This window comes from Pelophylax lessonae, assembly GCF_965119305.1.
Source record: "Pelophylax lessonae genome assembly, chromosome: 1".
NCBI lineage: Eukaryota > Metazoa > Chordata > Amphibia > Anura > Ranidae > Pelophylax > Pelophylax lessonae.
In genome coordinates this window covers 622,732,407-622,757,461 of record NC_138768.1, presented here as the reverse complement: position 1 = coordinate 622,757,461, position 25,055 = coordinate 622,732,407, and the positions used below count along the sequence as shown (strand labels likewise).

At 45.0% G+C, this 25,055-nt stretch overlaps 1 protein-coding gene across 1 annotated transcript in view; it reads left to right on the top strand.

Annotated features, from left to right (window-relative positions):
• Positions 1–25,055, top strand: part of PRSS12 (serine protease 12) — a 266,504-nt gene that overhangs the window by 61,566 nt on the left and 179,883 nt on the right. The window contains exon 3 of the mRNA XM_082272842.1: positions 4,044–4,216. Within this exon, the coding sequence (XP_082128968.1) occupies positions 4,044–4,216 (173 nt within the window). The remainder of the gene's footprint in view (positions 1–4,043; positions 4,217–25,055) is intronic.

Here is a 25,055-nt window from a genome sequence, read left to right as displayed (position 1 = left end):
ACCCGCAGTGGATTTGTAGGGTTCCCGCATTGCATATATGTAAACCTGCACTTAATCAACGAATACTTTGAAATCATAAATAAAATCAGTCAAAATCAGCGGGGCGCTATTCAAATATCCCTCTAGTGACTGGCAAAGACCCTCCGCCTCCTGCTTAAATAGGGGTCCTGGGAATTTCTGCAATGTTCTTGGGGGTCAGGTGACTTTAAATTACCTATCCTAGAGGACCCCCAGAACTTCCAGAACATTCCCAATAAGCTAACCTTTTTTGACCTGTCACAAAACCCCCCATAAAAATAAAATAGTGGGGGGCTTGAAACTCCTACCACCACCATCCCATGAGGGAAAGGGGGGGGGGGGCTTCAAACAGGCTATCCCTCCTTTCCTCGCATTCTTTTGCTCTCGAAGTGTGATGAGACACATAGCTAACAGTTGGGAAGCCTCACTTTTCTCATTCACTGCCTGGGCTGCTAGTAATACAGAGTCATGTGTGACCAATATTAATGCTCAGAAGAGGAGAGTGGTGCATGACCCATAAATTGTAGTCTGTCGATCAATGGAAGACTATGATTTGGTCCAGTGAATTGAACTTTACACTGTTCCCAACCACCAGACATGTTTACATGTGGCAAACAGCATTCCAAGCTTATGACTAGGAATGGCTTGTGCCAATGGTAAAGCATGGGGGCAGCACAATCATTGTTTGGGCAGCCATATATTGGTATTCTGCAGGCCCCATCATCGCCTTGAAAGATAGAGTCACTGACAGTACATATTTTGGCCGACTATGTGCACCGCATGGTGCAGACATTGGTTCCCGAAGACATCGCCATTTACCATGAAGATAATGCTCCAATTCACACAGCTGGTGTTGTCAAATCGTGGTTTGACTAGTATGCAGAGGAAGTCTTGCACCTTCCCTGAATCCTGCAGTTGCTGGACCTCAATATCATGCAGCCACTATAGGTAATTTTGGAGAAGAAGGTTCAGGCTAGTTTTCCGCCTCTGGCATCTCTGCAAGAACTGAAACGATTTTTGCATGAAGAATAATATCAGATTCCATTATCCACCATCCAAGACTTACATCTGTCAAGGAGAATTCAGGCCCTCTTAGATGTCAAAGGGGGTCCAACTCTATATTAGTTAACTATTTAATTTTTTTTACCTGGTGTTTCCATATTTACGTACAACCCCTGTAAGTCTTGTTCATCTTGTTTAGATTGAAAAATGTTGAAAAGATCCATGTGCTTTCCAGTTGTACGTTACACAGTTACCAAATGGTTGCTGTTTATTAGCCAGTTAGTAGCAATAAAATCCATGTGCTCAGCATGGCTCCCGTGTGAATTAGGATATATGTTTACATATATGGACATACCTTTGCACTTCATTTCACTTAGAGAAATCTCATATGCTTGTTCAAGTAAAGAAAAATGATCAAAACAGGAGAGGACTAAAAAAAACAAGTGTTTTTTTTTTAAGCCAAATGCAAAACAAATTATCTAAAGTGTACTTTTAGCTGCTAACTTGTAAGCCCCTTTTTCCTCTAAGGTCACTTTCACTTAGATGATGGTTAGCTTTTATCAGTGTTCCCTCAATAATGTTTTGTGCATAGTAATAAACTAATACAAGTATTTTCCTAAAAAGCCTTATTGTTTTTAAGTGTGAAATTAAATCACAGTTAAAATATTAAAACTGTAAATGTTTTCTTTTTTGTATACTACATTTGTTTTTACTGTTTCATACAATACTTAATAAACTACTTCAAACTGAACTCCAGGCATAAATAATTTTTGTCTATTTGTGAAAAAGCAAACAAAAGGCGCCTCTGAGTGTAGACTGTAAATATAAAAATGTATTACAATAAATGTAGGCTCACATGAAAGTTCGTGGGGAGAAGCATATGAGGTGTAGTGCCCAATGAAGACGTCTATAGGAGTAGGGGCAGTGATGCCCATGCTGATGCCGTGTCCCGTCCCTCCAAATCCGGCTGGAAGTGGCGTAAGATGTGAAATAAATAAAACCAAAAGGAACTATCAAGAGCGTGCCATAATAATCCAAATAGACAGATAGAAAAAAGCACAGTTGTAAGGACCAATTGAAAATATTTGTGGACTTTAAGGGCACATCATAAGATAAACATGGACACAGATATATAAAAAACACATTTATTGGTTCAAAGTTAAAATCATTTGTTCATAAAAAGTGGTGAACATGACCAAACAGAAAGGTCTAAGACCCCGTTCACACAGGGGCGACGCTACTTGCTGGGGCGACTTGTGAAGTCGCGGTGCACAGTGTGCACCGCGACCTCGGCGCGACATGCACGGACTTCATATCATTGAAGTCAATGCAGGTCGCCTCCAGGTCGCCCCAAAGTAGTACAGGACCCTTTTTCTAAGTCGGAGCGACTTGTGTCGCTCCTATTAGAACGGGTCCTGTGCTAATCTATGGCAGGCGACCCACCGCGACTTGTCAGGCGACCAAGTCGCCTGACAAGTCGCGCTAGTGTGAACCGGGTCTAAGTCCCCCAACATGTATATATAATAAACATGAATAAATAGTTAGTCATATGTAAAGAAGAAAATACATATCGAACAGTGCGTGGATATGGGAATACATCTGCTCAAAGGTCAACGCGTTTTGCGGTGAGCTTCATCAGGACCAGATACAGACAATAATATCCTTCTCCAAGCACGCAAGGCAGAAAATTGGATTTGGACGGACACAGGAAATAGATGAGACCAACAACACCGATCAGTATCTACACTACTTAAGTCAGTGAGAGATACATATATCTCACTGAAGAATGTAAAACCAATTCTACATTCTTCATTCTTCTTCTGATTGGTGTTCTTGGTCTCATCTATTCCCTGTGCCTGCCCAAAGCCAATTTTCTGCCTTGCGTGCTTGGTGAAGAATAATATTGTCTGTATCTGGTCCTGATGAAGCTCACCACGAAACGCGTCGACCTTTGAGCGGACATATTCTCATATCCATGTTGGTTGACTTAGATCTTTCTGTTTGGTCATGTTCACCACTTTTTATGAATAAATGGTTTTAACTTTGAACCAATAAATGTGTTTTTTATATATCTGTGTCCATGTTTATCTTATGATGTGCCCTTAAAGTCCACAAATATTTTCAGTTGGTCCTTACAACTGTGGCTTTTTCTATGTGAAATAAATAATTTTTGTCTATTTACACTGTAAAAAGAAATGAGCGCTATTGAAGTAAAGCAATGTGTCGCCACTGCTGTGTTATGTAATCTTTTCATCCCAACCCATACAGTACGGTCCGTGGTGAATGTGCAGCACTGAAATTTACAGTTCCTGCATGAATATCTTCTTAAAACATCTTGCATTCTTTTCAATCAATGCACGGCATTCTGTGATTGAAGGAGGTGCCGATGAATGTCTCGATCTCCTCTATTCCAATCACAGAATGCCTTCCATCCAAAGAAAAGAATGCAAGATGTTTTTGAAATGGACATGCTGCAGAGCAGAAGACCCCCTATGACAGTGATGGCGAACCTTGGCACCCCAGATTTTTTTTTTTTTGGAACTACATTTCCCATGATGCTCATGCACTCTGCAGTGTAGTTGAGCATTTTGGGAAATGTAGTTCCAAAACATCTGAGGTGCCAGTGTTCTCCATCACTGCCCTATGATCTGTGTACTTCAGCCAGATCTGTAAGTTTCAGTAGCAGACGTTCGGCGCAGACTGTACTGTACGAGGGGTAAAACTGAGAGTTTTACATAACACAGCAATGGCTGCACATTGCACACACTTCATTAGCGTTCATTTGTTTTTACAATGCAATCACCAAAAAATGTTTTTGGCCAGAATTCAGCTTTCAGTTAATATTCCACAGTCTTACCAATTAAAATGTTTAGCAACTGAATGGTTGCTATTGCTTATTGAATAAGCCCGGTATATAATTTTAGTAAAATTGTTGTTTCTGTATTTAGCCATTTCCATGAAAATGTGAATGACATGTTACTAAAATAAATGCTGAATTCCATTCTTTGTCTGACTCTTTACAGCAATAAAGGAGAAGCAAAGAAGATACCAATATCTGGAACGATTCCAGCTATCTGGAATGACGTACGTTGCCGTGGCGATGAAGAAAATATACTTATGTGTAAAAAAAACATCTGGCTGGGTGGGGCATGTCCGCAGGAAGTAGCAGCTGCAGTCACATGTAGTTCTACACATGGTAAATAAACATTGCTTTGCATGCAATTCCTATCTACTATCTAAGGGAGACCTTTCAGATAATTCAACTCTCCTATTAACCAAATATGTGCTATACCATTGTGATGACCTTGACCGAATTACTGAGAACAATAGAAGTCCTGCAGACACTACTCATTCCACTTTTAGGGGAGAAATAGGTTACTGAATAGAAATACTAGCCTAGGTGATGGTCCTCCAACCTTCCTCAGCAGCTGTCAAATATGTCCTAGGTCAGTGATGGTGAACCTTGGCACCCCAGATGTTATGGAACTACATTTCCCATGATGCTCATGCACTCTGCAGTGTAGTTGAGCATCATGGAAAATGTAGTTCCAAAACATATGGGGTGCCAAGGTTCGCCATCACTGTAAAGTATTCAATACAGGGCTTAAAGCGGAGTTCCACTCAAAAGTGGAACTTCAGCTTATCTGTCTCCTCCCCCCCTCCAGTGCCACATTTGGCGCCTTTCGGGGGGGGGAGCGGGTACCTGTTTTTGACAGGTACCGTGTCCCCACTTCTGTCGGAACTCGCCGCGGCAAAGTACATCAGAAGTTCGGCCCACTCCTCCTTCCTCTGCTTCTAGGCCAGTAAGAGAGCGTAGCCGGGTTCCCATACTGGCAATGGTGGCGGCAGTATCCGATGGAAACATCGGCTGTGGTGCCGACATTGCTGGACTCCAGGACAGGCAAGTGTCCTAATATTAACCACTTTAGCCCCGGAAGATTTGGCTGCTCAAAGACCAGGCCCTATTTTGCGATTCGGCACTGCATGATTTTAACGGACAATTGCGCGGTCGTGTGAAGCTGTACCAAAACCAAAATTTATGTCCTTTTTTTCCCACAAACAGAGGTTTCTTTTGGTGGTATTTGATCACCTCTGATTTTTATTTTTTGCGCTATAAACAAAAAAAGAGCGACAATTTTTTGAAAAAATAACAATATTTTTCACATTTTTTTATATGAAATTCTTAAAAAAAAAAAAAAATGTAAAAATCAACTTTTTTTTAACATTTTAGGCCAATTTGTTTTCTGCTACATATTTTTGGTAAAAAAAAAAATCGCAATAAGCCAGTTTTGATTGGTTTGTGCAAAAGTTATTGCGTTTAATAACTACGGGAAAGGTTTATGTCATTTTTATTGTTTTTTTTTTTAACTAGTAATGGCGGCTATCTGCAATTTTTTTTGCGGGACTGCGACATTGCGGCGGACAGATCAGACCCCTGACTTACATTTTTGACACTTTTGGGAGTACCAGTGACATTACTGCAGTAATCAGTTCTATAAATATGCACTGTTACTGTAAAAATTACACTGGCAGGGAAGGGGTTAACTGGTGATCAAGGGGTTAAGTGTGTCCCTAGGGGCGTGATTCTAATTGTCAGGGGGCGTGGCTTGTGATGTAATCACAGAGACATGCGATCCTACATAGCAAGATCGCATAGCCTCTGTGATTACGTTAGTGAGAATGACAGACAGCTGTGTTTACATCAGCCGCCTGTCCTTCTATCGCTGCAGCTGGAGAGTGCGAGTGGCCGGCGCCCATCGGAGCCGCCGGTCACAGGCACTGACTCCCCAGCCGACAAGCGGGGGCAGGAGCGCGCCTCCGGTGGCACGCGATCGCTCCCCAGCTCCTCCCAGGCTAGCGCCATACATGTACGGCACTTTGCCTGGGAGCGCCAGACTGCTGCCGTACAACTGCGGCGGGCGGGCGGCAAACAGTAAAAAACCAGCAATTACAGTATGTGTAGCTGCTGACTTTTAATTTTTTGAAGGGGGGGGCTGAACACCGCTTTAAAGTGGAACTTAAAGTGGTTCTAAAGCCTTAAGATCTTTCACCCACTCCTGTCAATCAAAAGCTGTTACACGGGAGCCCGCCCCCGCTGTCTGTGACAATACACGCAGTAGCGGGATGTGGAAGTGAGCACGCATGGGTGCCCCTAGGGAAAGCGGCTTTCCATGGGGGCACCCGCAGAAGATGAGAGACCAGAAGCGCTGGCACCCTAGAAGAAGAGGATCGAGGCTGCTCTGTGCAAAAGCACTGCACAGGGCAGGTATGTATAGGTATGTTTGTTATTTCAATAAAAAAAAACCCCCAAAAAACCGAGGGTTTAAAACCACTTTAATTCTCCACTACTCACCTCTTTCTTGCAGCATTGCAATGTGTGAGGGGGACCCAGCTTTTTTTATGTGGCTGCCATGCACAACTGGGGTCCCAGACCTATTCTCCCCATCCTGGTCAGGGATCTTTACCCCCCCCATTTTATTTGAATTGCGGGTACTTCTCAGTTATGATACTCACCCACCCGGAAGATCCAGTGTTGTCTTGCTAAAATGCCACTGCTTGGGTCTGGCGCCGCCATCTTCGGGAGGCCGATGGCTCTTCCAGGTTTAGCTGGTGGGCCTCCCCTTGATGTGCTGCTAGGCCCACCCCACTCCCCCTTTGTGAATGAAAGACATTGCCTTCGGGGATATGTGATGGGCATATCCCAAAAGGCACAGGGAGGATAGCGCACATGATTTACCTAGGAGAGTGACATGCAAGGAGTGGAAAGAAAGTAAAATTTTTCTTAAAAAATATAATTGGTAGAAATTATGCTATTTGCGTAGCGGAGGGGTGGAGAGGAAGGAACTTTGTTTTCAGGGTGAAGATCCACTTTAACCCTTCCTGCCTTTTGCACTGTAAAAGTAAATGAGCACTATAATGAAGCAATGTGTGGCCACTGTTGTGTTATGTGATACTTTCACTCTCTGTGAGTACATTCTGAAAACAACTTGTATTCTTTTCAATAAATGCAAGGCATTCTGTGTTTGGAGGAGATGCAGATGAATGTCATGGTCTCCCCTCTTCTAATCACAGAATGCCTTACATTTAATGACAATAATGCAAGATGTTTTTAAAATGAACATGCTGCAGAGCAGACGACCCCCTATGATGTGTGTACTTCAGATTTGTAAGTTTCAGCATCAGACATTCGGCGCTGACTGTACTGTATGAGGGGTAAAAAACAAGAGTTTTACATAACACAGCAATGGCTGCACATTGCACAAACTTCAGTAGTTTTCAACTGTTTTTACAATGCAAATCACCAAAAAATGTGAGTTCAGTTTTCAGTTAATACTCCACTGTCTTACCAATTAAAACGTTAAGCCAAAATGTTTTTTATCTTTTTAATAGTATGGGGCAGGGCTTGAACCTATCTGTCCCCAATAGGCAGATTTTCTCTCTCTGTCTTGGTAACTGTTATTATTCCTCATCCTTATATCACTAGTGAGTCAGTGGGTCAGGATAATTATGTAGCAAGTGAAGTCCGAACTCTTGCTCTGCAAGCATTTTCTGAGTCGTTGTTTCATTAAATATAGCGACAAAGGTGAAAATGATGGCTCTGGAGCTAGTAGTAGCTTTCTATTTAGCTGCCACTGACGCATGTTATATGTTTTCAGCAGTGAAGTTTGCACACACTTCTGGTTGCTGTAGCAGAATGTAATGTGTGTAAATCTGTCAAGCTGATTGTCAGCTCTTATATGGAAGCAATTGCTTCCACACATGCCCAGGACATTAACCTAACCCCCACACACACAGGTATAGGGGAGGGAAACTAGTGAATGTCCATTCTGTGATCTCCCCTACCCAGTGCCAGGACAAGCCCATGGCAAACATGTCAAACTGTGCCCCCCTCTCCAAGAGGTATCAGCATCATGTGTCAGCAAAATTCACCCCCCCCCCTCCAAAACAGACATAGCACTAATCTGCATGCTTACCCCCTAAGCATAAATTCCCCCTTCTCCCAGTTCACATCTGCCCCCCCCTGCTAAAAACCCCTATCGCAGCAAAAACCTTCCCCCCCTTCCCCCAAATCCCCCAGCTCAAATCCACCCCCTCCCCCCCAAAAAAATTCACCCCTCCTAGCACGAATCCTCTACCCCTAAAATGCCCCATCCTAGTACACATCTTCTCCCCTACTTAAAATTCTCCCCTCCCACCAAAAATTGCCCCAAGTCCCCCCATCTAACATAAGTCTTCTTCCCCAATTCCCAACACAAATCCCCCTAAATCACCTCATAGCACCCCCCACATTTCCCCTCCTAGAACAATATCCCAATATTCCCTGCAGCCCACAAAATTCCCCCTTCCAACACAAATGCCCCCCCCCCCATTTCCTAGTGGCACCCCCTCCACCTTACATAATACCACAGTGCCCAGGACAGCTTCCCCTCCTGCCCACCCGTTGTCCCGCCCTGCCCCTACCTAGTAAGAACCCAGAGCTATGTGTAAAATTAACTTCTGAGTTTTGCTTTCATTTTCCCCACCTGCTGAGAGCATGTGAGACTTCAGGGGTTTAAAACACCCTTGACGTCTCATCAAAGAAAACCTGTCACAAAAAGTATGGAGACCTTTTGTCCCCTATGTAATAAAAAAAATAAAACATGAAAGTGCTGGTTGCGCTACACATGTTACACATTGTCGCACTTCAATACTGACTAAAGCCCCGTACACACGCACCGATTGTTGGCCGTAAATTTCCGGCCAACGTCCGATCGGCCGATTGTCGGCTTGTTAGTATGATGCTTCCGACAAGCGACTGCGACTTTTCGGCCAAACAAAATCTGGTGTGCGTGCTATAAAATTTTTGTTGGCTGTCAGCAGAACGGCCGATTGTTCCTCAGTCAGTACAGATTTCGGCAGACAAAAATGTGATGATCAAGACTGGGCATGCTCAGAGAAGAAAAAACACACGGAAAGTAAACCAGAACATGACATCACTTCTGCAGTTTGTTGTTGGCCGTCAAAATTTGTGTGCAGTCTAGACCACATTTCAACCAACACAACAACACTGGACAAAAGACGGCCGATCGGTCGGCCAACAATCGGTGCGCGTGTACGAGGCTTTATACCTGAAATTTTACATAAGTATACCAAACTGGCAATAGACTCAGACTACACTGGACGAAGGGTGCGAACGGTGCATTCCCTATTGTGCCTTTTGCCATGGGTATTAAAATATAACTTTTATTATTTCTATAAAACATAATCTGGACTGTATATATACATAAAGGGAGGGGGTATTTATTGGTTGGCCAGCAATATACAAGTGATTATTACATATGTATTGAAAAATAGAGCGAGAGCAGAAAAGGTACAAAACTCCCCTTCTATACAATCCAGGGATTTAGTAGCTGCAAGCCTCAACTTACTGTTCCTGTTGACCAGATCTAAAGGCTGCAAAAAATACAATCTCTCTATTTTCTATTCAAAGACAAGTGTCCTCTCTACACCTGATTGTCCGCCAGTAACTGATGTCTGTGTGTAGATACTGCTTGCCAAGTAATTCTTGGCCGGTGTGAGAATCTATCTCACCTTATGTAAAAAGCTATACTGGTCACTGAAAACCTGCCTTATTGAAGCTCTCTCTCTTTCAAACTCTCCTGTCAGGTCTATCTCAAATGATGTGGCCTATCTGTTTCTAAATGGCGACACCCTACACACTTGGCTGACTAAACTTGCTCTTAAAGCCTCCTAACATACTAGCACTAGCCAAATGAAATGGCTGGCTAGCAGCTAAACTAATATGACAAATTATGCTGCCTATTGAATTCTCAAGGCTGAAATAGCTACTCAGGCCTGCCTCATCAAAATGTTAAGGCCCTGAGCATTTATCCCAAACTAGCACTATCCAAAAATGGCTGACTAACAGCTAAACTGACATAAATTGTCCTGCCTAATGAATTCTAAAGGCTAGAAAGGTACTCAGGCCTGCCTCATGAAAATGCTAAAGCCCTGAGTACTAACATTGCCTGTCAACCCTCCAAAAACACCCTCCCCACAAACCATGCTTAACCCAAACTCTCATAGATGTGGTCCCAAGAACTATAAACTCCACATGTTTTACTTAATAAATAAGCTTCATCAGGTGTGAAAAATAAATGCACCAAAATAAAAGTGTCAAAGAAATAAAACCCGTTTGTGGAGGGGACCAAACTATCCCCACTTCCTTCCCTTTATTTATAGGGTTTTCCCATTCGGTGGGGAATATCATCATCTAGTGGGGAATAACCAGAAAGCAGGTTCCAAATCAGGGAAAGAGTAAAAAAATCTATCCAAATCCCCAGGGAACCTCTTAAAGGGTACCATGTAAGAAGGTGTAGAGATAATGGATTATCCTGTATCCATCTAGAAAATAACCCTTCCTGCTTTACCCAATCTTTCTGACCATGTTAAACAGATTATTCTAAGCTAGATTTAGTTTCAGGGGAACTCAGAATATACACTGCAGAATTTGATTATTTCTTAATGAAGGGCAAATAAGTAAAACCTTCATTGAGGCCAGATGGTGCACGCAAATTGAGCCAAAAGATCCACCTTGTCTCTGTTTCTAATGAGTATTGATCCAAATTGCCCTTCCTTGCACCTAGTTTTGGTTATTCAATAACCCAAAACCTAAGTTGGTATGGTTCCTTTTTGTGTACCTGTCGCATATGTCTAGCCAAAGTTCTCTCTCTGTTAAGTGCTATATCACCAATATGTTCTAAGACTCGTCGCCGAAACTGGCGAATGGTTTTGCCCACATATAATTTGGGGCAAGGGCACTTGGTTGCATAGAATACTCCTTCTGAGCTGCAATTCTAAAATGATTCTAATTGAAGCATTGTACCATCTTTCGGATTCACAAACTCCTTGGTTGTCGGGATATATGTACATGCCTTACAGTGTCCGCATTTAAAGCAGCCAATAGGTTGTCGTGGTAGCCAAGTGGAAGTGGATGGTTGTACTGGAATGCTATCGAGGTGGCTATGTTCTAGCATATCTCTTAGATTTTTCTTTTTTCTTTTTCTTTTTGTAATTACGGGGTTCTGAGAGAGGACACCATGTAAATCTTTGTCATCATGTAAGATGTTCCAATATCATCTAATGATGTTAAAAATCTGACCCGACTGGTTGGAATATGAGTCCCGCCTTTGTGTCCCTTTTCTTTTGTTTGTCAACCAACAGACTTTCTCTTGGGATTATCGCACATGTATCGCATATGGTTAATGATAGTAAATACCGGTACTTAAAAAAAGTCATAGTACTATATATTACAATTGTGTGCTATGGTGTATATTTTTTCCAGATCAGTGACTCAGAATGCAATGTAGTCATACAAGAACAAACTGAGCATTTTATAAAGAACAGCTAATCAATGGTATCCTGTGTATTTTCCCCAGCAAAGGTTTCGTTTAAAGTGCATGTTCAGGCATTAGAATAATTTACCTCCAACCACCATTCTCTCAAGAGCAGCATTATTTTTTCCTTCTGCCTTGCTACTTTAGCAAGAAACAGGTTATGGTTATTCCCTGTGACATCATCACCAGGCTTGTAAAATTTTTGTAGGACCTGGTGTAAGTTCAATTTCCAATGACATAGGCAGGCACCCAGAGCTACATTACCCAATAATCTTTTCATTACACAAAACGTATGGGCAGTCTCTTTGACATCAAGGCAGCAGTATTGTTTTGCTTGGAAAGAACGTGTATGCACGTAGAAAGGGACAGAGATAGGTCAGGATAGGTGCAGAACTATAGTTCGGCAGGCAGGGCTGATAACACTGCTTGGGATTTCAGTGCAAGAAAGGCATGGGGGTTGATTTACTAAAGGAAAATGAACTGTCCACTTTGCAAGTGCAGCTGCACTAATTTTCCCAAGAGCTTAGTGAATGTGGTGAAGCTCTGCTGATTTCCATTATCCAATCATTTGCAAGCAAACATGCTGTTTTTATTTTTATTTTCCTTGCACCCAATTGGGTATTCTTTACAAAGTAAAGCTTTACCACATTCACTAAACTCTGGGGAAAACGAGTTCCACTTGTAAAGCGCACAGTATATTTGCCTTTATTAAATTAACCCTATTAGCCCAAACAGGAAGGTAGAAGCACACTGGATTTCTGGCAGATAAACACGTTTCTTTCTTGCAATATTGTAATGGGATAAAACATAGGGGTTGATTTACTAAAACTGGAGAGTGCAAAATCTGGTGTAGCTGTGAATAGAAACCAATCAACTTCCAGATTTTTTGATCAAAGCTTAACTGAACAAACTGGAATTAGAAGCTGATTGGCTACCATGCACAGCTGCAACAGATTTTGCACACACAGTTTTAGTAAATCATTCCCATAGTGTAATGTTTAGGATTTATTTATTCATTTTTCCCAGACATACACTTTAAGTTCACACCTAAAAAATGTGCTTCTACCATTGAAGTGTTTTGTATTAGTGCTAGGTAGAAACAAATTAAGCAGCAGGTGATATGCTTACTCCAAAACAGTGTACATTGAGTAGAACAGCAAATTGAACATTTCCCATATTCAATTAATTTTCATACTGACTTACAGTCCATTGCGAAAGTATTCGGCCCCCTTGAACTTTTCGACCTTTTGCCACATTTCAGGCTTCAAACATAAAGATATAGAAACTGTAATTTTTTGTGAAGAATCAACAAGTGGGACAAAATCATGAAGTGGAACCAAATTTATTGCATTTATCAAACTTTTTTAACAAATAAAAAACGGAAAAATTGGGCGTGCAAAATTATTCAGCCCCCTTAAGTTAATACTTTGTAGCGCCACCTTTTGCTGTGATTACAGTTTTAAGTCGCTTGGGGTATGTCTCTATCAGTTTTGCACATCGAGAGACTCCCAGGTGGCTTGTGGCAAACTTTAAAGGACACTTTTTATGGATATCTTTAAGAAATGGCTTTCTTCTTGTCCCTCTTCCATAAAGGCCAGATTTGTGCAGTATACGACTAATTGTTGTCCTATGGACAGAGTCTCCCACCTCAGCTGTAGATCTCTGCAGTTCATCCAGAGTGATCACGGGCCTCTTGGCTGCATCTCTGATCAGTCTTCTCCTTGTATGAGCTGAAAGTTTAGAGGGACGGCCAGCTCTTCGTAGATTTACAGTTGTCTGATACTCTTTCCATTTCAATATTATTGCTTGCACAGTGCTCCTTGGGATCTTTAAAGCTTGGGAAATCTTTTTGTATCCAAATCTGGCTTTAAACTTCTCCACAACAGTATCTCTGACTTGCCTGGTGTGTTCCTTGTTCTTCATGATGCTCTCTGCGCTTTAAACGGACCTCTGAGACTATCACAGTGCAGGTGCATTTATACGGAGACTGATTACACACAGGTGGATTCTAATTATCATCATTAGTCATTTAGGTCAACATTGGATCATTCAGAGATCCTCACTGAACTTCTGGAGAGAGTTTGCTGCACTGAAAGTAAAGGGGCTGAATAATTTTGCACGCCCAATTTTTTCAGTTTTTTATTTGTTAACAAAGTTTGAAATATCCAATAAATTTCGTTCCACTTCATGATTGTGTCCCACTTGTTGTTGATTCTTCATAACAAATTACAGTTTTATATCTTTATGTTTGAAGCCTGAAATGTGGCAAAAGGTCACAAAGTTCAAGGGGCTGAAAACTTTCGCAAGGCACTGTACATGTCAAGTACATATCTGTGTATGAGCAGCCAAGCTTTGATAAACTCACACATATTTGTGATTATTGATTATTGCTGACCTCTCCTATTTGATTGTAGCTCTATGGTTAATATCTGCAAGCTGTAACGCTGAGTGCTCCGGGTTCCGTGGCTTCCCCGGAGCACTCAAGGCGTCCTGCGGGCTGCAGCGCTCCGGTCGGTGAGCGCTGTTCCCCCGCATTAGTGGAACTCACCCGCCGGGCCCTCTCTGCTCCCGGCGCACGCCGGGTTCCTTCCTCCTCTCGGCGCGCGCGGCCCCGCTCCCTAGGGCGCGCGCGCGCCGCAGCATGTAAATTTAAAGGGCCAGTGCACCACTAATTGGTGTCTGGTCCAATCAGCCCAAATTCAATAAAAACCCACTTCCCCTTCCTGTCCTTGCCGGATCTTGTTGCCTTTGGTACCTTGAGAAAGCTTTTGGTGTATCGTTCCCTGCTTGTGTATCTGACCTTCTGCTGTTGTCCCTGACTACGAACCTTGCCGCCTGCCTTGACCCTTTGCTCCGTCTGACCTTGCCTTTGCCTTGTCCTTCTGTACCGCGCCTGAATCAGCTGTCTTTGAGGTTGAGCCGTTACCGGAGGATACGACCTGGTTGCTACCGCCGCAGCAAGTCCATCCCGCCTTGCGGCGGGCTCTGGTGAAAACCGGTAGTAACTTAGAACCGGTCCCCTGGTACGGTCCACGCCAATCCCTCACTGACACAGAGGATCCACCTCCAGTGCCATCACCTGCCGCCAGTCCGGACCCTGACAGTAGATCCGGCCATGGATCCCGCTGATGTGCCGCTGCCTAGTCTCGCTGACCTCACTACCGTGGTTGCCCAGAAGTCCCAGCAGATTGCCCAACAAGGACAACAACTGGCACAGTTGACCGCCATGCTGCAACAGCTTCTTCCCGCACCGCAGCAGCCGCCTGCTTCTGCTTCTGCTTCCGCTCCACCTCCGCAGCCGGTGGCCGCCACCTCCGCTAGAATCCGTTTGTCTCTCCCGGACAAGTTTGATGGGGATTCTAAGATGTGCCGGGGATTCTTGTCCCAATGTTCCCTACACCTGGAGATGTTGGCCGACCAGTTTCCTACGGAACGATCTAAGGTGGCCTTCATGGTCAGCTTATTGTCTGGGAAGGCCTTGGCCTGGGCCACGCCACTTTGGGACCGCAATGATCCTGCCACTGCCACCGTCCAGTCTTTCGTCTCTGAAGTCCGCAGTGTCTTCGAGGAACCTGCCCGTGCCTCGTCAGCAGAAACGGCCTTGCTAAACCTCGTCCAAGGAGACGCTACAGTAGGCGAATATGCTATACAATTTCGCACACTGGCCTCCGAACTGACTTGGAACAACGACGCCCTCTGCGCAACTTTTAAAAAAGGTTTATCCAGCCATATCAAGGATGCTCTAGCCGCACGAGAAATACCTGACTCCCTGACGGAACTCATCCAGTTGGCTACTCGCATAGATATGCGCTTCCTTGAAAGACGCCAGGAACTTCGCCAAGAAAAGAATCTTGTTCGCAACAGGCGTTATCCACGCCTGGCACCTCTCTTCCAGCAACCATTGCAACCGGTTGCTGCGCCTCCCGCCGAGGAGGCCATGCAAGTGGATCGGGCTCGCCTGACCCAGCAAGAAAGGTCTCGCCGGAGGAATGAGAATTTATGTTTATATTGTGGGAGTTCCGAACATTTCTTAAAGGACTGTCCAGTTCGTCCACAGCGTCAGGGAAACGCTCGCACCTAGTGAACGTAGGAGAGGCGTCGCTGGGTGTAGAGTCTTCCTCTCCACGTTTGATGGTTCCAGTACGGATTTCTTCTACCGCTAAAGTCTTCTTCCCTGCACAGGCCTTCTTGGACTCTGGTTCTGCAGGAAACTTCATTAGAGCCTCCTTCATAAACCGCTTTAACATTCCTGTGATCCGTCTCGTCAAGCCTTTCTTCATTTCTACAGTTAACGGTGAGAATCTAAACTGTACCGTGCGTTATCGCACAGAACCTGTGCTCATGACCATAGGAGTCCTCCACCAAGAGACCATTGAATTTTTTGTTCTACCGAACTGCACCTCTGACGTCCTTCTTGGCCTGCCCTGGCTCCAGCGCCACTCTCCTACCCTCGACTGGACCTCTGGGGACATTAAATCATGGGGGCCTACCTGCCACACTCATTGCCTCAAGTCGGTACCTACTAGACAAGTCTCCGTTTCCTCACCATTGCTCGGCCTTCCTAAGGCTTATCTGGACTTCTCTGACGTCTTTTGCAAGAAGCAGGCGGAGGTCTTACCACCACATAGACCCTATGATTGTCCCATTGATTTGCTTCCTGGTACCACGCCACCCCGCGGCAGGATTTACCCTCTTTCCATCCCTGAAACCAAGGCCATGTCAGAATACGTTCAGGAGAACCTTAAGAAAGGTTTTATCAGGAAATCCTCTTCTCCTGCCGGAGCAGGATTTTTCTTTGTTGCCAAAAAGGATGGGTCACTACGCCCATGTATTGACTACCGCGGTCTTAACAAAATCACGGTAAAAAATCGCTACCCTTTGCCTCTCATCTCGGAACTCTTTGACCGTCTGCGCGGAGCAAGGGTCTTCACCAAGCTTGACCTCAGGGGCGCTTATAATCTCATCAGAATCCGTGAGGGAGATGAGTGGAAAACCGCTTTTAATACCAGAGATGGCCACTTTGAGTATCTCGTCATGCCGTTCGGCCTGTGCAACGCTCCTGCAGTCTTTCAAGACTTTGTCAACGAGATCTTCCGGGACATGTTGTATACTTGTGTAGTGGTCTATCTCGACGACATTCTAATCTTCTCCTCCACCCTGGAGGAACACCGTCGCCATGTTCGTCAAGTGCTCCAGCGCCTTCGTGTCAACCATCTGTACGCCAAAATGGAAAAATGTCTTTTTGAACGTAGCTGTCTGCCGTTTCTGGGATAACTAGTTTCTGGACAGGGTCTTCAAATGGACCCTGACAAACTCTCTGCAGTCTTGGATTGGCCACGCCCCTCAGGCCTTCGCTCTATTCAGCGCTTCCTGGGATTCGCCAATTATTACCGTCAGTTTGTTCCCCATTTCTCCACTATCGTGTCGCCTATTGTGGCCCTAACCAAGAAAGAAGCGAATCCGAAATCCTGGCCTCCCCAAGCTGAAGAAGCCTTTACTCGTCTTAAAGCCGCCTTCGCCTCCGCTCCAGTCTTGAATAGGCCTGATCCGCTGAAACCATTCTTCCTGGAGGTAGATGCCTCCTCTGTTGGAGCCGGAGCGGTTCTTCTTCAAAAATCTGCTAAAGGGAAAAACGTCACCTGCGGTTTCTTCTCAAAAACTTTTTCTCCCCCTGAAAAGAACTACGCCATCGGAGATCGTGAACTTCTAGCCATTAAATTGGCACTGGAAGAATGGAGACACCTTCTGGAAGGATCCCCTCATCCGATCACCATCTATACTGACCACAAAAATCTCTCGTACTTTCAGTCTGCCCAGCGCCTTAATCCACGCCAGGCCAGGTGGTCATTGTTCTTTGCCCGATTCACCTTCCAAATCCATTTTCGTCCTGCTGATAAAAACATTAGGGCGGATGCCCTATCACGCTCCACCGATGCCTCAGAGGATGAAACCGTTCCTCAACACATCATCCCTCCTGAGTGTCTAATTTCAACTGCCCCTGCTTCACTGGTACCAGTCCCTCCAGGGAAAACATTTGTTCCTCCACGTCTTCGCCTGCGGACTCTCAAATGGGGTCACTCCTCTCACCTGGCGGGTCATGCTGGAATTAAAAAGACGACTCAACTAATTGCCAGACACTATTGGTGGCCTTCCTTTGAGAAAGATGTGACGGAGTTCGTTCGGGCCTGTACTGTCTGCGCACGTGATAAAACTCCCCGCCAGAAGCCTGCAGGTCTTCTTCTCCCTCTGCCAGTGCCTGAACAGCCTTGGTCCCACATAGCAATGGACTTCGTCACGGATCTTCCTGTATCCCATGGCAACACAGTCATATGGGTGGTTGTCGACAGGTTCTCTAAAATGGCACATTTTATTCCACTCCCTGGCCTCCCTTCTGCGCCACAGCTGGCAAAGCAATTCTTTTTACACATTTTTCGTCTCCATGGTCTTCCAACACACATCGTCTCCGATAGAGGCGTTCAGTTTATCTCAAAGTTTTGGAGAGCTCTCTGCACCCAATTGAAGATCAAATTGAACTTCTCCTCTGCCTACCACCCTCAGTCCAATGGACAAGTGGAGAGGGTTAACCAGATCCTTGGTGACTACCTGCGACATTTCGTCTCCTCCCGTCAGGATGATTGGGTCGACTTGTTGCCCTGGGCCGAATTTTCTTACAACTTTAGAGACTCTGAGTCATCCACCAAATCCCCGTTTTTTGTGGTGTACAGCCGTCACCCGCTTCCCCCCCTCCCCATTCCCACTTCTTCTGGAGTTCCTGCCGTTGATGACTTGACCCTGGACTTCTCCTCCATCTGGAAAGAGACTCAAAAGTCGCTCACCCTCGCCTCTTCTCGCATGAAGAGACATGCAGATAGGAAAAGAAGAACTCCTCCTGTCTTTTCTCCTGGGGACAGAGTGTGGCTCTCTGCCAAATACATCCGGTTTCGGGTCCCCAGCTACAAACTGGGTCCACGTTATCTTGGGCCTTTTAAAATCAAAAGCCAAATTAATGCTGTCTCTTACAAACTCCATCTTCCTCCTTCTCTCCGTATTCACAACTCCTTTCATGTATCCCTCCTCAAACCCCTCATTCTTAACCGATTTTCCCCCAAGGTCATCGTTCCTGCTCCTGTCTCTGGGTCCTCTGACGTCTTCTCAGTAAAAGAGATCCTCGCCTCCAAGGTCGTCAGAGGTAAAAAGTTTTTTTTGGTTGACTGGGAGAATTGTGGTCCTGAGGAGAGGTCGTGGGAGCCCGAGTCCAATATCCTTGACAAGGACCTCATCCACAGGTACCTGGGCTCCAAAAAGAGGGGGAGACCTAAGGGGGGGTACTGTAACGCCGAGTGCTCCGGGTTCCGTGGCTTCCCCGGAGCACTCAAGGCGTCCTGCGGGCTGCAGCGCTCCGGTCGGCGTCCCCGACCATGAGCGCTGTTCCCCCGCATTAGTGGAACTCACCCGCCGGGTCCTCTCTGCTCCCGGCGCACGCCGGGTTCCTTCCTCCTCTCGGCGCGCGCGGCCCCGCTCCCTAGGGCGCGCGCGCCGCAGCATGTAAATTTAATTGGTGTCGGGTCCAATCAGCCCAAATTCAATAAAAACCCACTTCCCCTTCCTGTCCTTGCCGGATCTTGTTGCCTTTGGTACCTTGAGAAAGCTTTTGGTGTATCGTTCCCTGCTTGTGTATCTGACCTTCTGCTGTTGCCCCTGACTACGAACCTTGCCGTCTGCCTTGACCCTTTGCTCCGTCTGACCTTGCCTTTGCCTTGTCCTTCTGTACCGCGCCTGAATCAGCTGTCTTTGAGGTTGAGCCGTTACCGGAGGATACGACCTGGTTGCTACCGCCGCAGCAAGTCCATCCCGCCTTGCGGCGGGCTCTGGTGAAAACCGGTAGTAACTTAGAACCGGTCCCCTGGTACGGTCCATGCCAATCCCTCACTGACACAGAGGATCCACCTCCAGTGCCATCACCTGCCGCCAGTCCGGACCCTGACACAAGCCTTTGTTAGGGTGAGCAGACACAGTTATTAGGATGAGCAGTTGCCTCACCAAGAACGACAGGTGGTGACATATCTGCTCATCCCCACTGGAACTTATCAAAATCATCTGTGAAATTCAGTCACCATGGAATTTGGAGCATTTAACGCTTAAGGAAAGTTTGGCATTCATAGAAAATCTCTTTGGTTGGAAGTGCTTGTTATTACCCTCTGATGCAGCCTTCACATTTGGCTGGGACTGAACTATGTTTGGCTATCCTTAATTGTACTTTCCTATTGAGCTTATACTTATAGACCCCATTGTTTTTCATATGTTGTTAGATTGCAGTAATTCTATGCCTCTGCTGAGCATTAGTTGGTTTTTCTAAAGGTGGTAATAAAATAGTGTTTGGTAACAAAAAAGTACACACTCTATCTAGCATATGGTGATGAAAGATTGATTAAAGACAAATTCTATGCAAAATGATTGGTTAGCATTGTTCTTAAGTGAATGCATACTGCAGCATTTATTTTCTCCTTATCTGTTTTTCAGTAGAGTGCCTTATTGGTTATTGAAGTGAGCTTCTGTTGCATTGTGAATTGGGCATGAGTTAACACCATGAAAACATTGCTTGGTGTACCCCCCATCTAGTTGTTGGCCCACTAAATGAAATCATTCTGCTTACAGTGGAGTTGCGGGGAACCCAATTTAATTTCTTTAACATTGCCACATGCTGATTAAAAAAAAAAAAAAAGAATAATATGGCTTTACAGCTTCAAATAGGGTTAGGCATACTGTAGTTCATATACTGTATGTATTGTTTAGATCGAGCGTGTACCTTCTCTCAGTTCTCACAGTTGACAAAGGAGGGCCTTAATATAATTGTAGCTGGTCACTAACTATACCAAAAGTCATAGGCAGCCACCCAGTGATCTGGCCAATCTAATGTAGCACCCTCCTAGGTAGCTGCTAGAGAGTGAGTATAGTTTTTGGCTCTGTCTGCCTATCAGAGGAGCAGCAGGTAAATTCTATATTGCACTCTGCTTATCAGAAAGCAGGATCTGTGAGTTAGGTCTGCTCAATGTGCTCAGTGTGTGATTCATGTGGTCTGAGGGAGTGTCCCCACTGATCCAATGGGGAGGCACATTGGATAGTGGAGGAAACCTGGCCAATGAGTACACAGGCCTTTATACAGCCCCAGGGATTGGCACAGACTGCTGTCTCAGTGCATTGTGGGGTGTAGTATAAAAAGCCAGGAGCACATGTGCTCAAGGTCTGTGGCTGGTGAGCAGAGTCCCGGAAGGAGGGTTGTGGCTGCCTCCTCTTCTGCAGGAGTTGGTGTATGGTCACAGGCAGTTGGCCTGGTGAGCCAGAAGTGTGGAGCTGAGCCCAGAGGTCCAGGAGAGCTGACTAGGAGCAGTTGAGCCACTGGAGAACCTGAAAAGCAGTATCGTGAGTACAGGGGATCTTGTCTACGGGCCTGACCAGGAGTTGGGCCACTCCGGAGTAGAGTAGTCAGAGGACAGGTGGCAGCTGGGGGATAGAAAGGGGGTACTAGGTGAGTGCCCTGAAGATTACATAAGGAACATTACTTCAGATTCATCTAGTGGCAGGATGAAGCTGCAGCCTTGCCGCATTCTCAGATAGAAGTCCTCAGTTTTTTGAATAGTTCAAGTGTTGGAGTATCCCACTCATCCCTTCTCCCATCCCCATATCAAATAAAACAATAAAAACAGCAACCCCTAGGGGGCAGTGCTACACTAATAAAAAACAGAAATAAAAAACAGGGAAGAGATAATGTCACTTATACCAAACCTGAGCAATTCAAACTGATCTTGCAATAAACAAACCTCCGACAAGTTTACATTCAAAAACTACATGTAAAGAAAGTAGATCCAGAAATTTAGACATCTCAGTTTTATATTCGCATCTCAACTTGTCCTGTAAAAGTTGAGCTTGGCTTTACCCCCACCAGCCTTCTAAGCCTTTCTATTGCTTAACCTCCTTGGCGGTAATCCCGAGCGTGACTCAGGGTTGATTTTTCATATCAGGAGCGGTAACCCTGAGTCACGCTCGGGGTGGATTGCAGAGAGCGCAGCGGTGTTCTCTTACCTTATCCTGGCGATCCAGCGATGATCTCTCATTGCTGTGACCGCCAGCCGAGAGTCCCGCCGCTCCTCTGTCCCTCCGTCGGTGTGATCACTTCCTAGTTCCGTTCCCTGCAGCAGCAATGCTGCATGGGAGCGGAACTAGGGAGGGAAATAAAAAAAAAAAAAAAACGTTGCACAAAACACATATATATTATTATATATATATTATATTATATATATATATATATATATATATATATATATATATATATATATATATATATAGATATATATATATATCCATATATATATATATATATATATATATGTGTGTGTGTGCGTATATATATATATATATATATATATATATGCATATATATATGCATATATATATTTATATGTGTGTATATATATATATGCACACACACACATATATATACATCTGGGATGTCTACTAGACTCTTGTTTTGGTCAGGTTTAAGTCAGTAATTACTAAGAATTGTAGGCCTATAATACATAACGCCAAATTTCCATGAAAACAATTGTACCGCTTTTGGTATGTAATTCCTGACATAATCATACCGCCAGGGAGGTTAAGGGAGCTTCCTATTAGATTATTTTACAGGGAATGTCAACCTTTGTGTGTAACGTCAGCATCCTATATCTTTGAATCTACCGACTTTTTTTAACTAGGCATTTCATCAACGTTAACGTGTGCTTAAGAGTTAAAACCCCTGCTAGGATATTTTTTTTCTGCTTTCTCTGTACAATTAAGGATATTTTCATTCACGTCTTGTCCCAGAAACACAACAGAAAGTTGAGAAAAAACATCTAAATTGAGGGGAATTCCCCACTTAGACAGTTGTCCCCAGAACAGGTGTTCCCATTGGAAGATTTCTCTTTGCCCCTTGTTCTTAGACAGTTCAAAAACTTTGGAAATCCCTTTACTTTCTTTCTTGGTGACAATGATTAACAGTACAAACTGATAGAGAGTCTAGTCCTTCTCAATTCTATCCAAAACAAGAAAAAACATAAAAAAAAAAAAAATGCATATAGATACACTTTAAGGGCCAACTGAAATGCATACTTTTATGTTGGGTGGGTACTGGCGGTAGCTTCTTCTTCTTCTAGGTTTTAGAGACTACAGTAGAGTGCTCGGTTCAATTTTCTTTGTTGCAATAACCATTTGGGGTCACACTAACCCAGTAAATTTCCCATTATATTAATTTATCTTGTGAGAGGGGTGGAGATTTATACAGGATCTCAGTGAGTACACCCCTCACATTTTTGTAAATATTTTATTAAATCTTTTCATGTGACAACACTGAGGAAATGACCCTTTCCTACAATGTAAAGTAGTGAGTGTACAGCTTGTATAACAGTGTAGATTTGTTGTCCCCTCAAAATAACTCAACACACAGCTATTAATGTCTAAACCGCTGCCAACAAAAGTAAGTACACCCCTAAGAGAAAATGTCCAAATTGGGCACAATTAGCCATTTTCCCTCCCCGGTGTCATGTGACTCGTTAGTGTTACAAGGTCTCAGGTGTGAATGGGGAGCAGGTGTGGTAAATTTGGTGTTATCGCTCTCACTCTCTCATACTGGTCACTGAAAGTTCAACATGACACCTCATGGCAAAGAACTCTCTGAGGATCTGAAAAAAATAATTGTTGCTCTTCAAAAAGATGTTCTAGGCTATGAGAAGATTGTCAAGACCCTGAAAATGAGCTGCAGCACGTTGACCAAGACCATACAGCGGTTTAACAGGACAGGTTCTACTCAGAACAGGCCTCGCCATGGATGACTACAGAAGATAAGTGCACATGATCAGCGTCATATCCAGAGGTGGTCTTTGGGAAATAGACATATGAGTGCTGCCAGCATTGCTGCAGAGGTTGAAGGTGTGGCGGTCAGCCTGTCAGTTCTCAGACCATACGCCGCACAATGCATCAAATTGGTCTGCATGACTGTCGTCCCAGAAGGAAGCCTCTTCTAAAGATGATGCACAAGAAAGCCTGCAAACAGTTTGCTGAAGGCAAGCAGACTAAGGACATGGATTACTGGAACCATGTCCTATGGCCTGATGAGACCAAGATAAACTTATTTGGTTCAGATGGTGTCAATCGTGTGGGGCAGCAACCAGGTGAGGAGTACAAAGACAAGTGTATCTTGCCTTTAGTCACCAGTCAAGCATGGTAGTCAACATGTACTGTGACATACTGAAGCAGAGCATGATTCCCCTCTCTTCTGAGACTGGGCCACAGGACAGTATTACAACATGATAACAACCCCAAACACACCTCCAAGTCGACCACTGCCTTGCTAAAGAAGCTGAGGGTAAAGTGGATGAACTGGCCAGGCAAGACCTAAACCCTACTGAGCATCTGTGGGGCATCCTCAACGGAAGGTAGAGGAGCGCATGGTCTCTAACATCCACTAGCTCCGTGATGTCATCATGGAGGAGTGGAAGAGGACTCCCGTGGCAACCTGTGAAGCTCTGGTGAACTCTATGCCCAAGAGGTTTAAGGCATTATGCCCACAATAATGGTGGCCACACAAAATATTGACACTTTGGGCCCAATTTGGACATTTTCAATCAGAGGTGTACTCACTTTTGTTGCCAGCGGTTTAGACATTAATGGCTGTGTGTTGAGGTATTTTGAGGGGACAGCAAATTTACACAGTTATACAAGCTGTGCACTCACTACTTTACATTGCAGCAAAGTGTCATTTCTTCAGTGTTAACACATGAACAGATATAAACAGTGGCGGCCCGCGCATAGGGGGCGCCAGGGCGCCGCCCCCCTACCCCTAAAAAAAACAAAATAAAGTTGTATAAAAAAAAAAATTGGGTTCGCCGGCCTGAACCCAAGGAACTGGTGGCTAGGGGGGGGTGGGGTTACGTCCCAGAAGAGGCGCCGATTGGCTGCCTTCTGGGGGGATAGGGGGGTATCCTGGGCGCAAGTCTTTGCGGTTGGACACCCCCACTTTCTGATATCCTGGCTGTGATTGGTCCAGTCTACAGCCTGGACCAATCATCATCTAGGATATCGCTGACGTCGCAATGGGGGCGGTGCCGGTGCGTGCGTCAGTCACTCACCGTCACCGCCGCTCAGAGAAAAGGAGAGGCCGCCCGCCGGTTCCCGCCGCCGAGACGAGGGAGGAGGACCCGCCGCAGAAGAGGAGGAAGAAGCTGAGCCGCGCCGCCGCCAGGTAAGTTTGAATGGAGCAGGCCACCCGCCGGTTCCCGCCGCCGAGACAAGGGAGAAGGACCCGCCGCAGAAGAGGAAGAAGCTGAGCCGCCCCGCCGCCAGGTAAGTTTGAACGGAGCACGCACGCTGGCACTCTGCATCGATTGGGGGACAATGCTGGCACTCTGCAATCATTGGGGGACAATGCTGTGGCGCTTTGCAATCATTGGGGGACAATGCTGGCACTCTGCAAACATTGGGGGACAATGCTGGCGCTCTGCAATCATTGGGGGACAATGCTGGCACTCTGCAATCATTGGGGGACAATGCTGTGGCGCTCTGCAATCATTGGGGGACAATGCTGGCACTCTGCAATCATTGGGGGACAATGCTGGCACTCTGCAATCA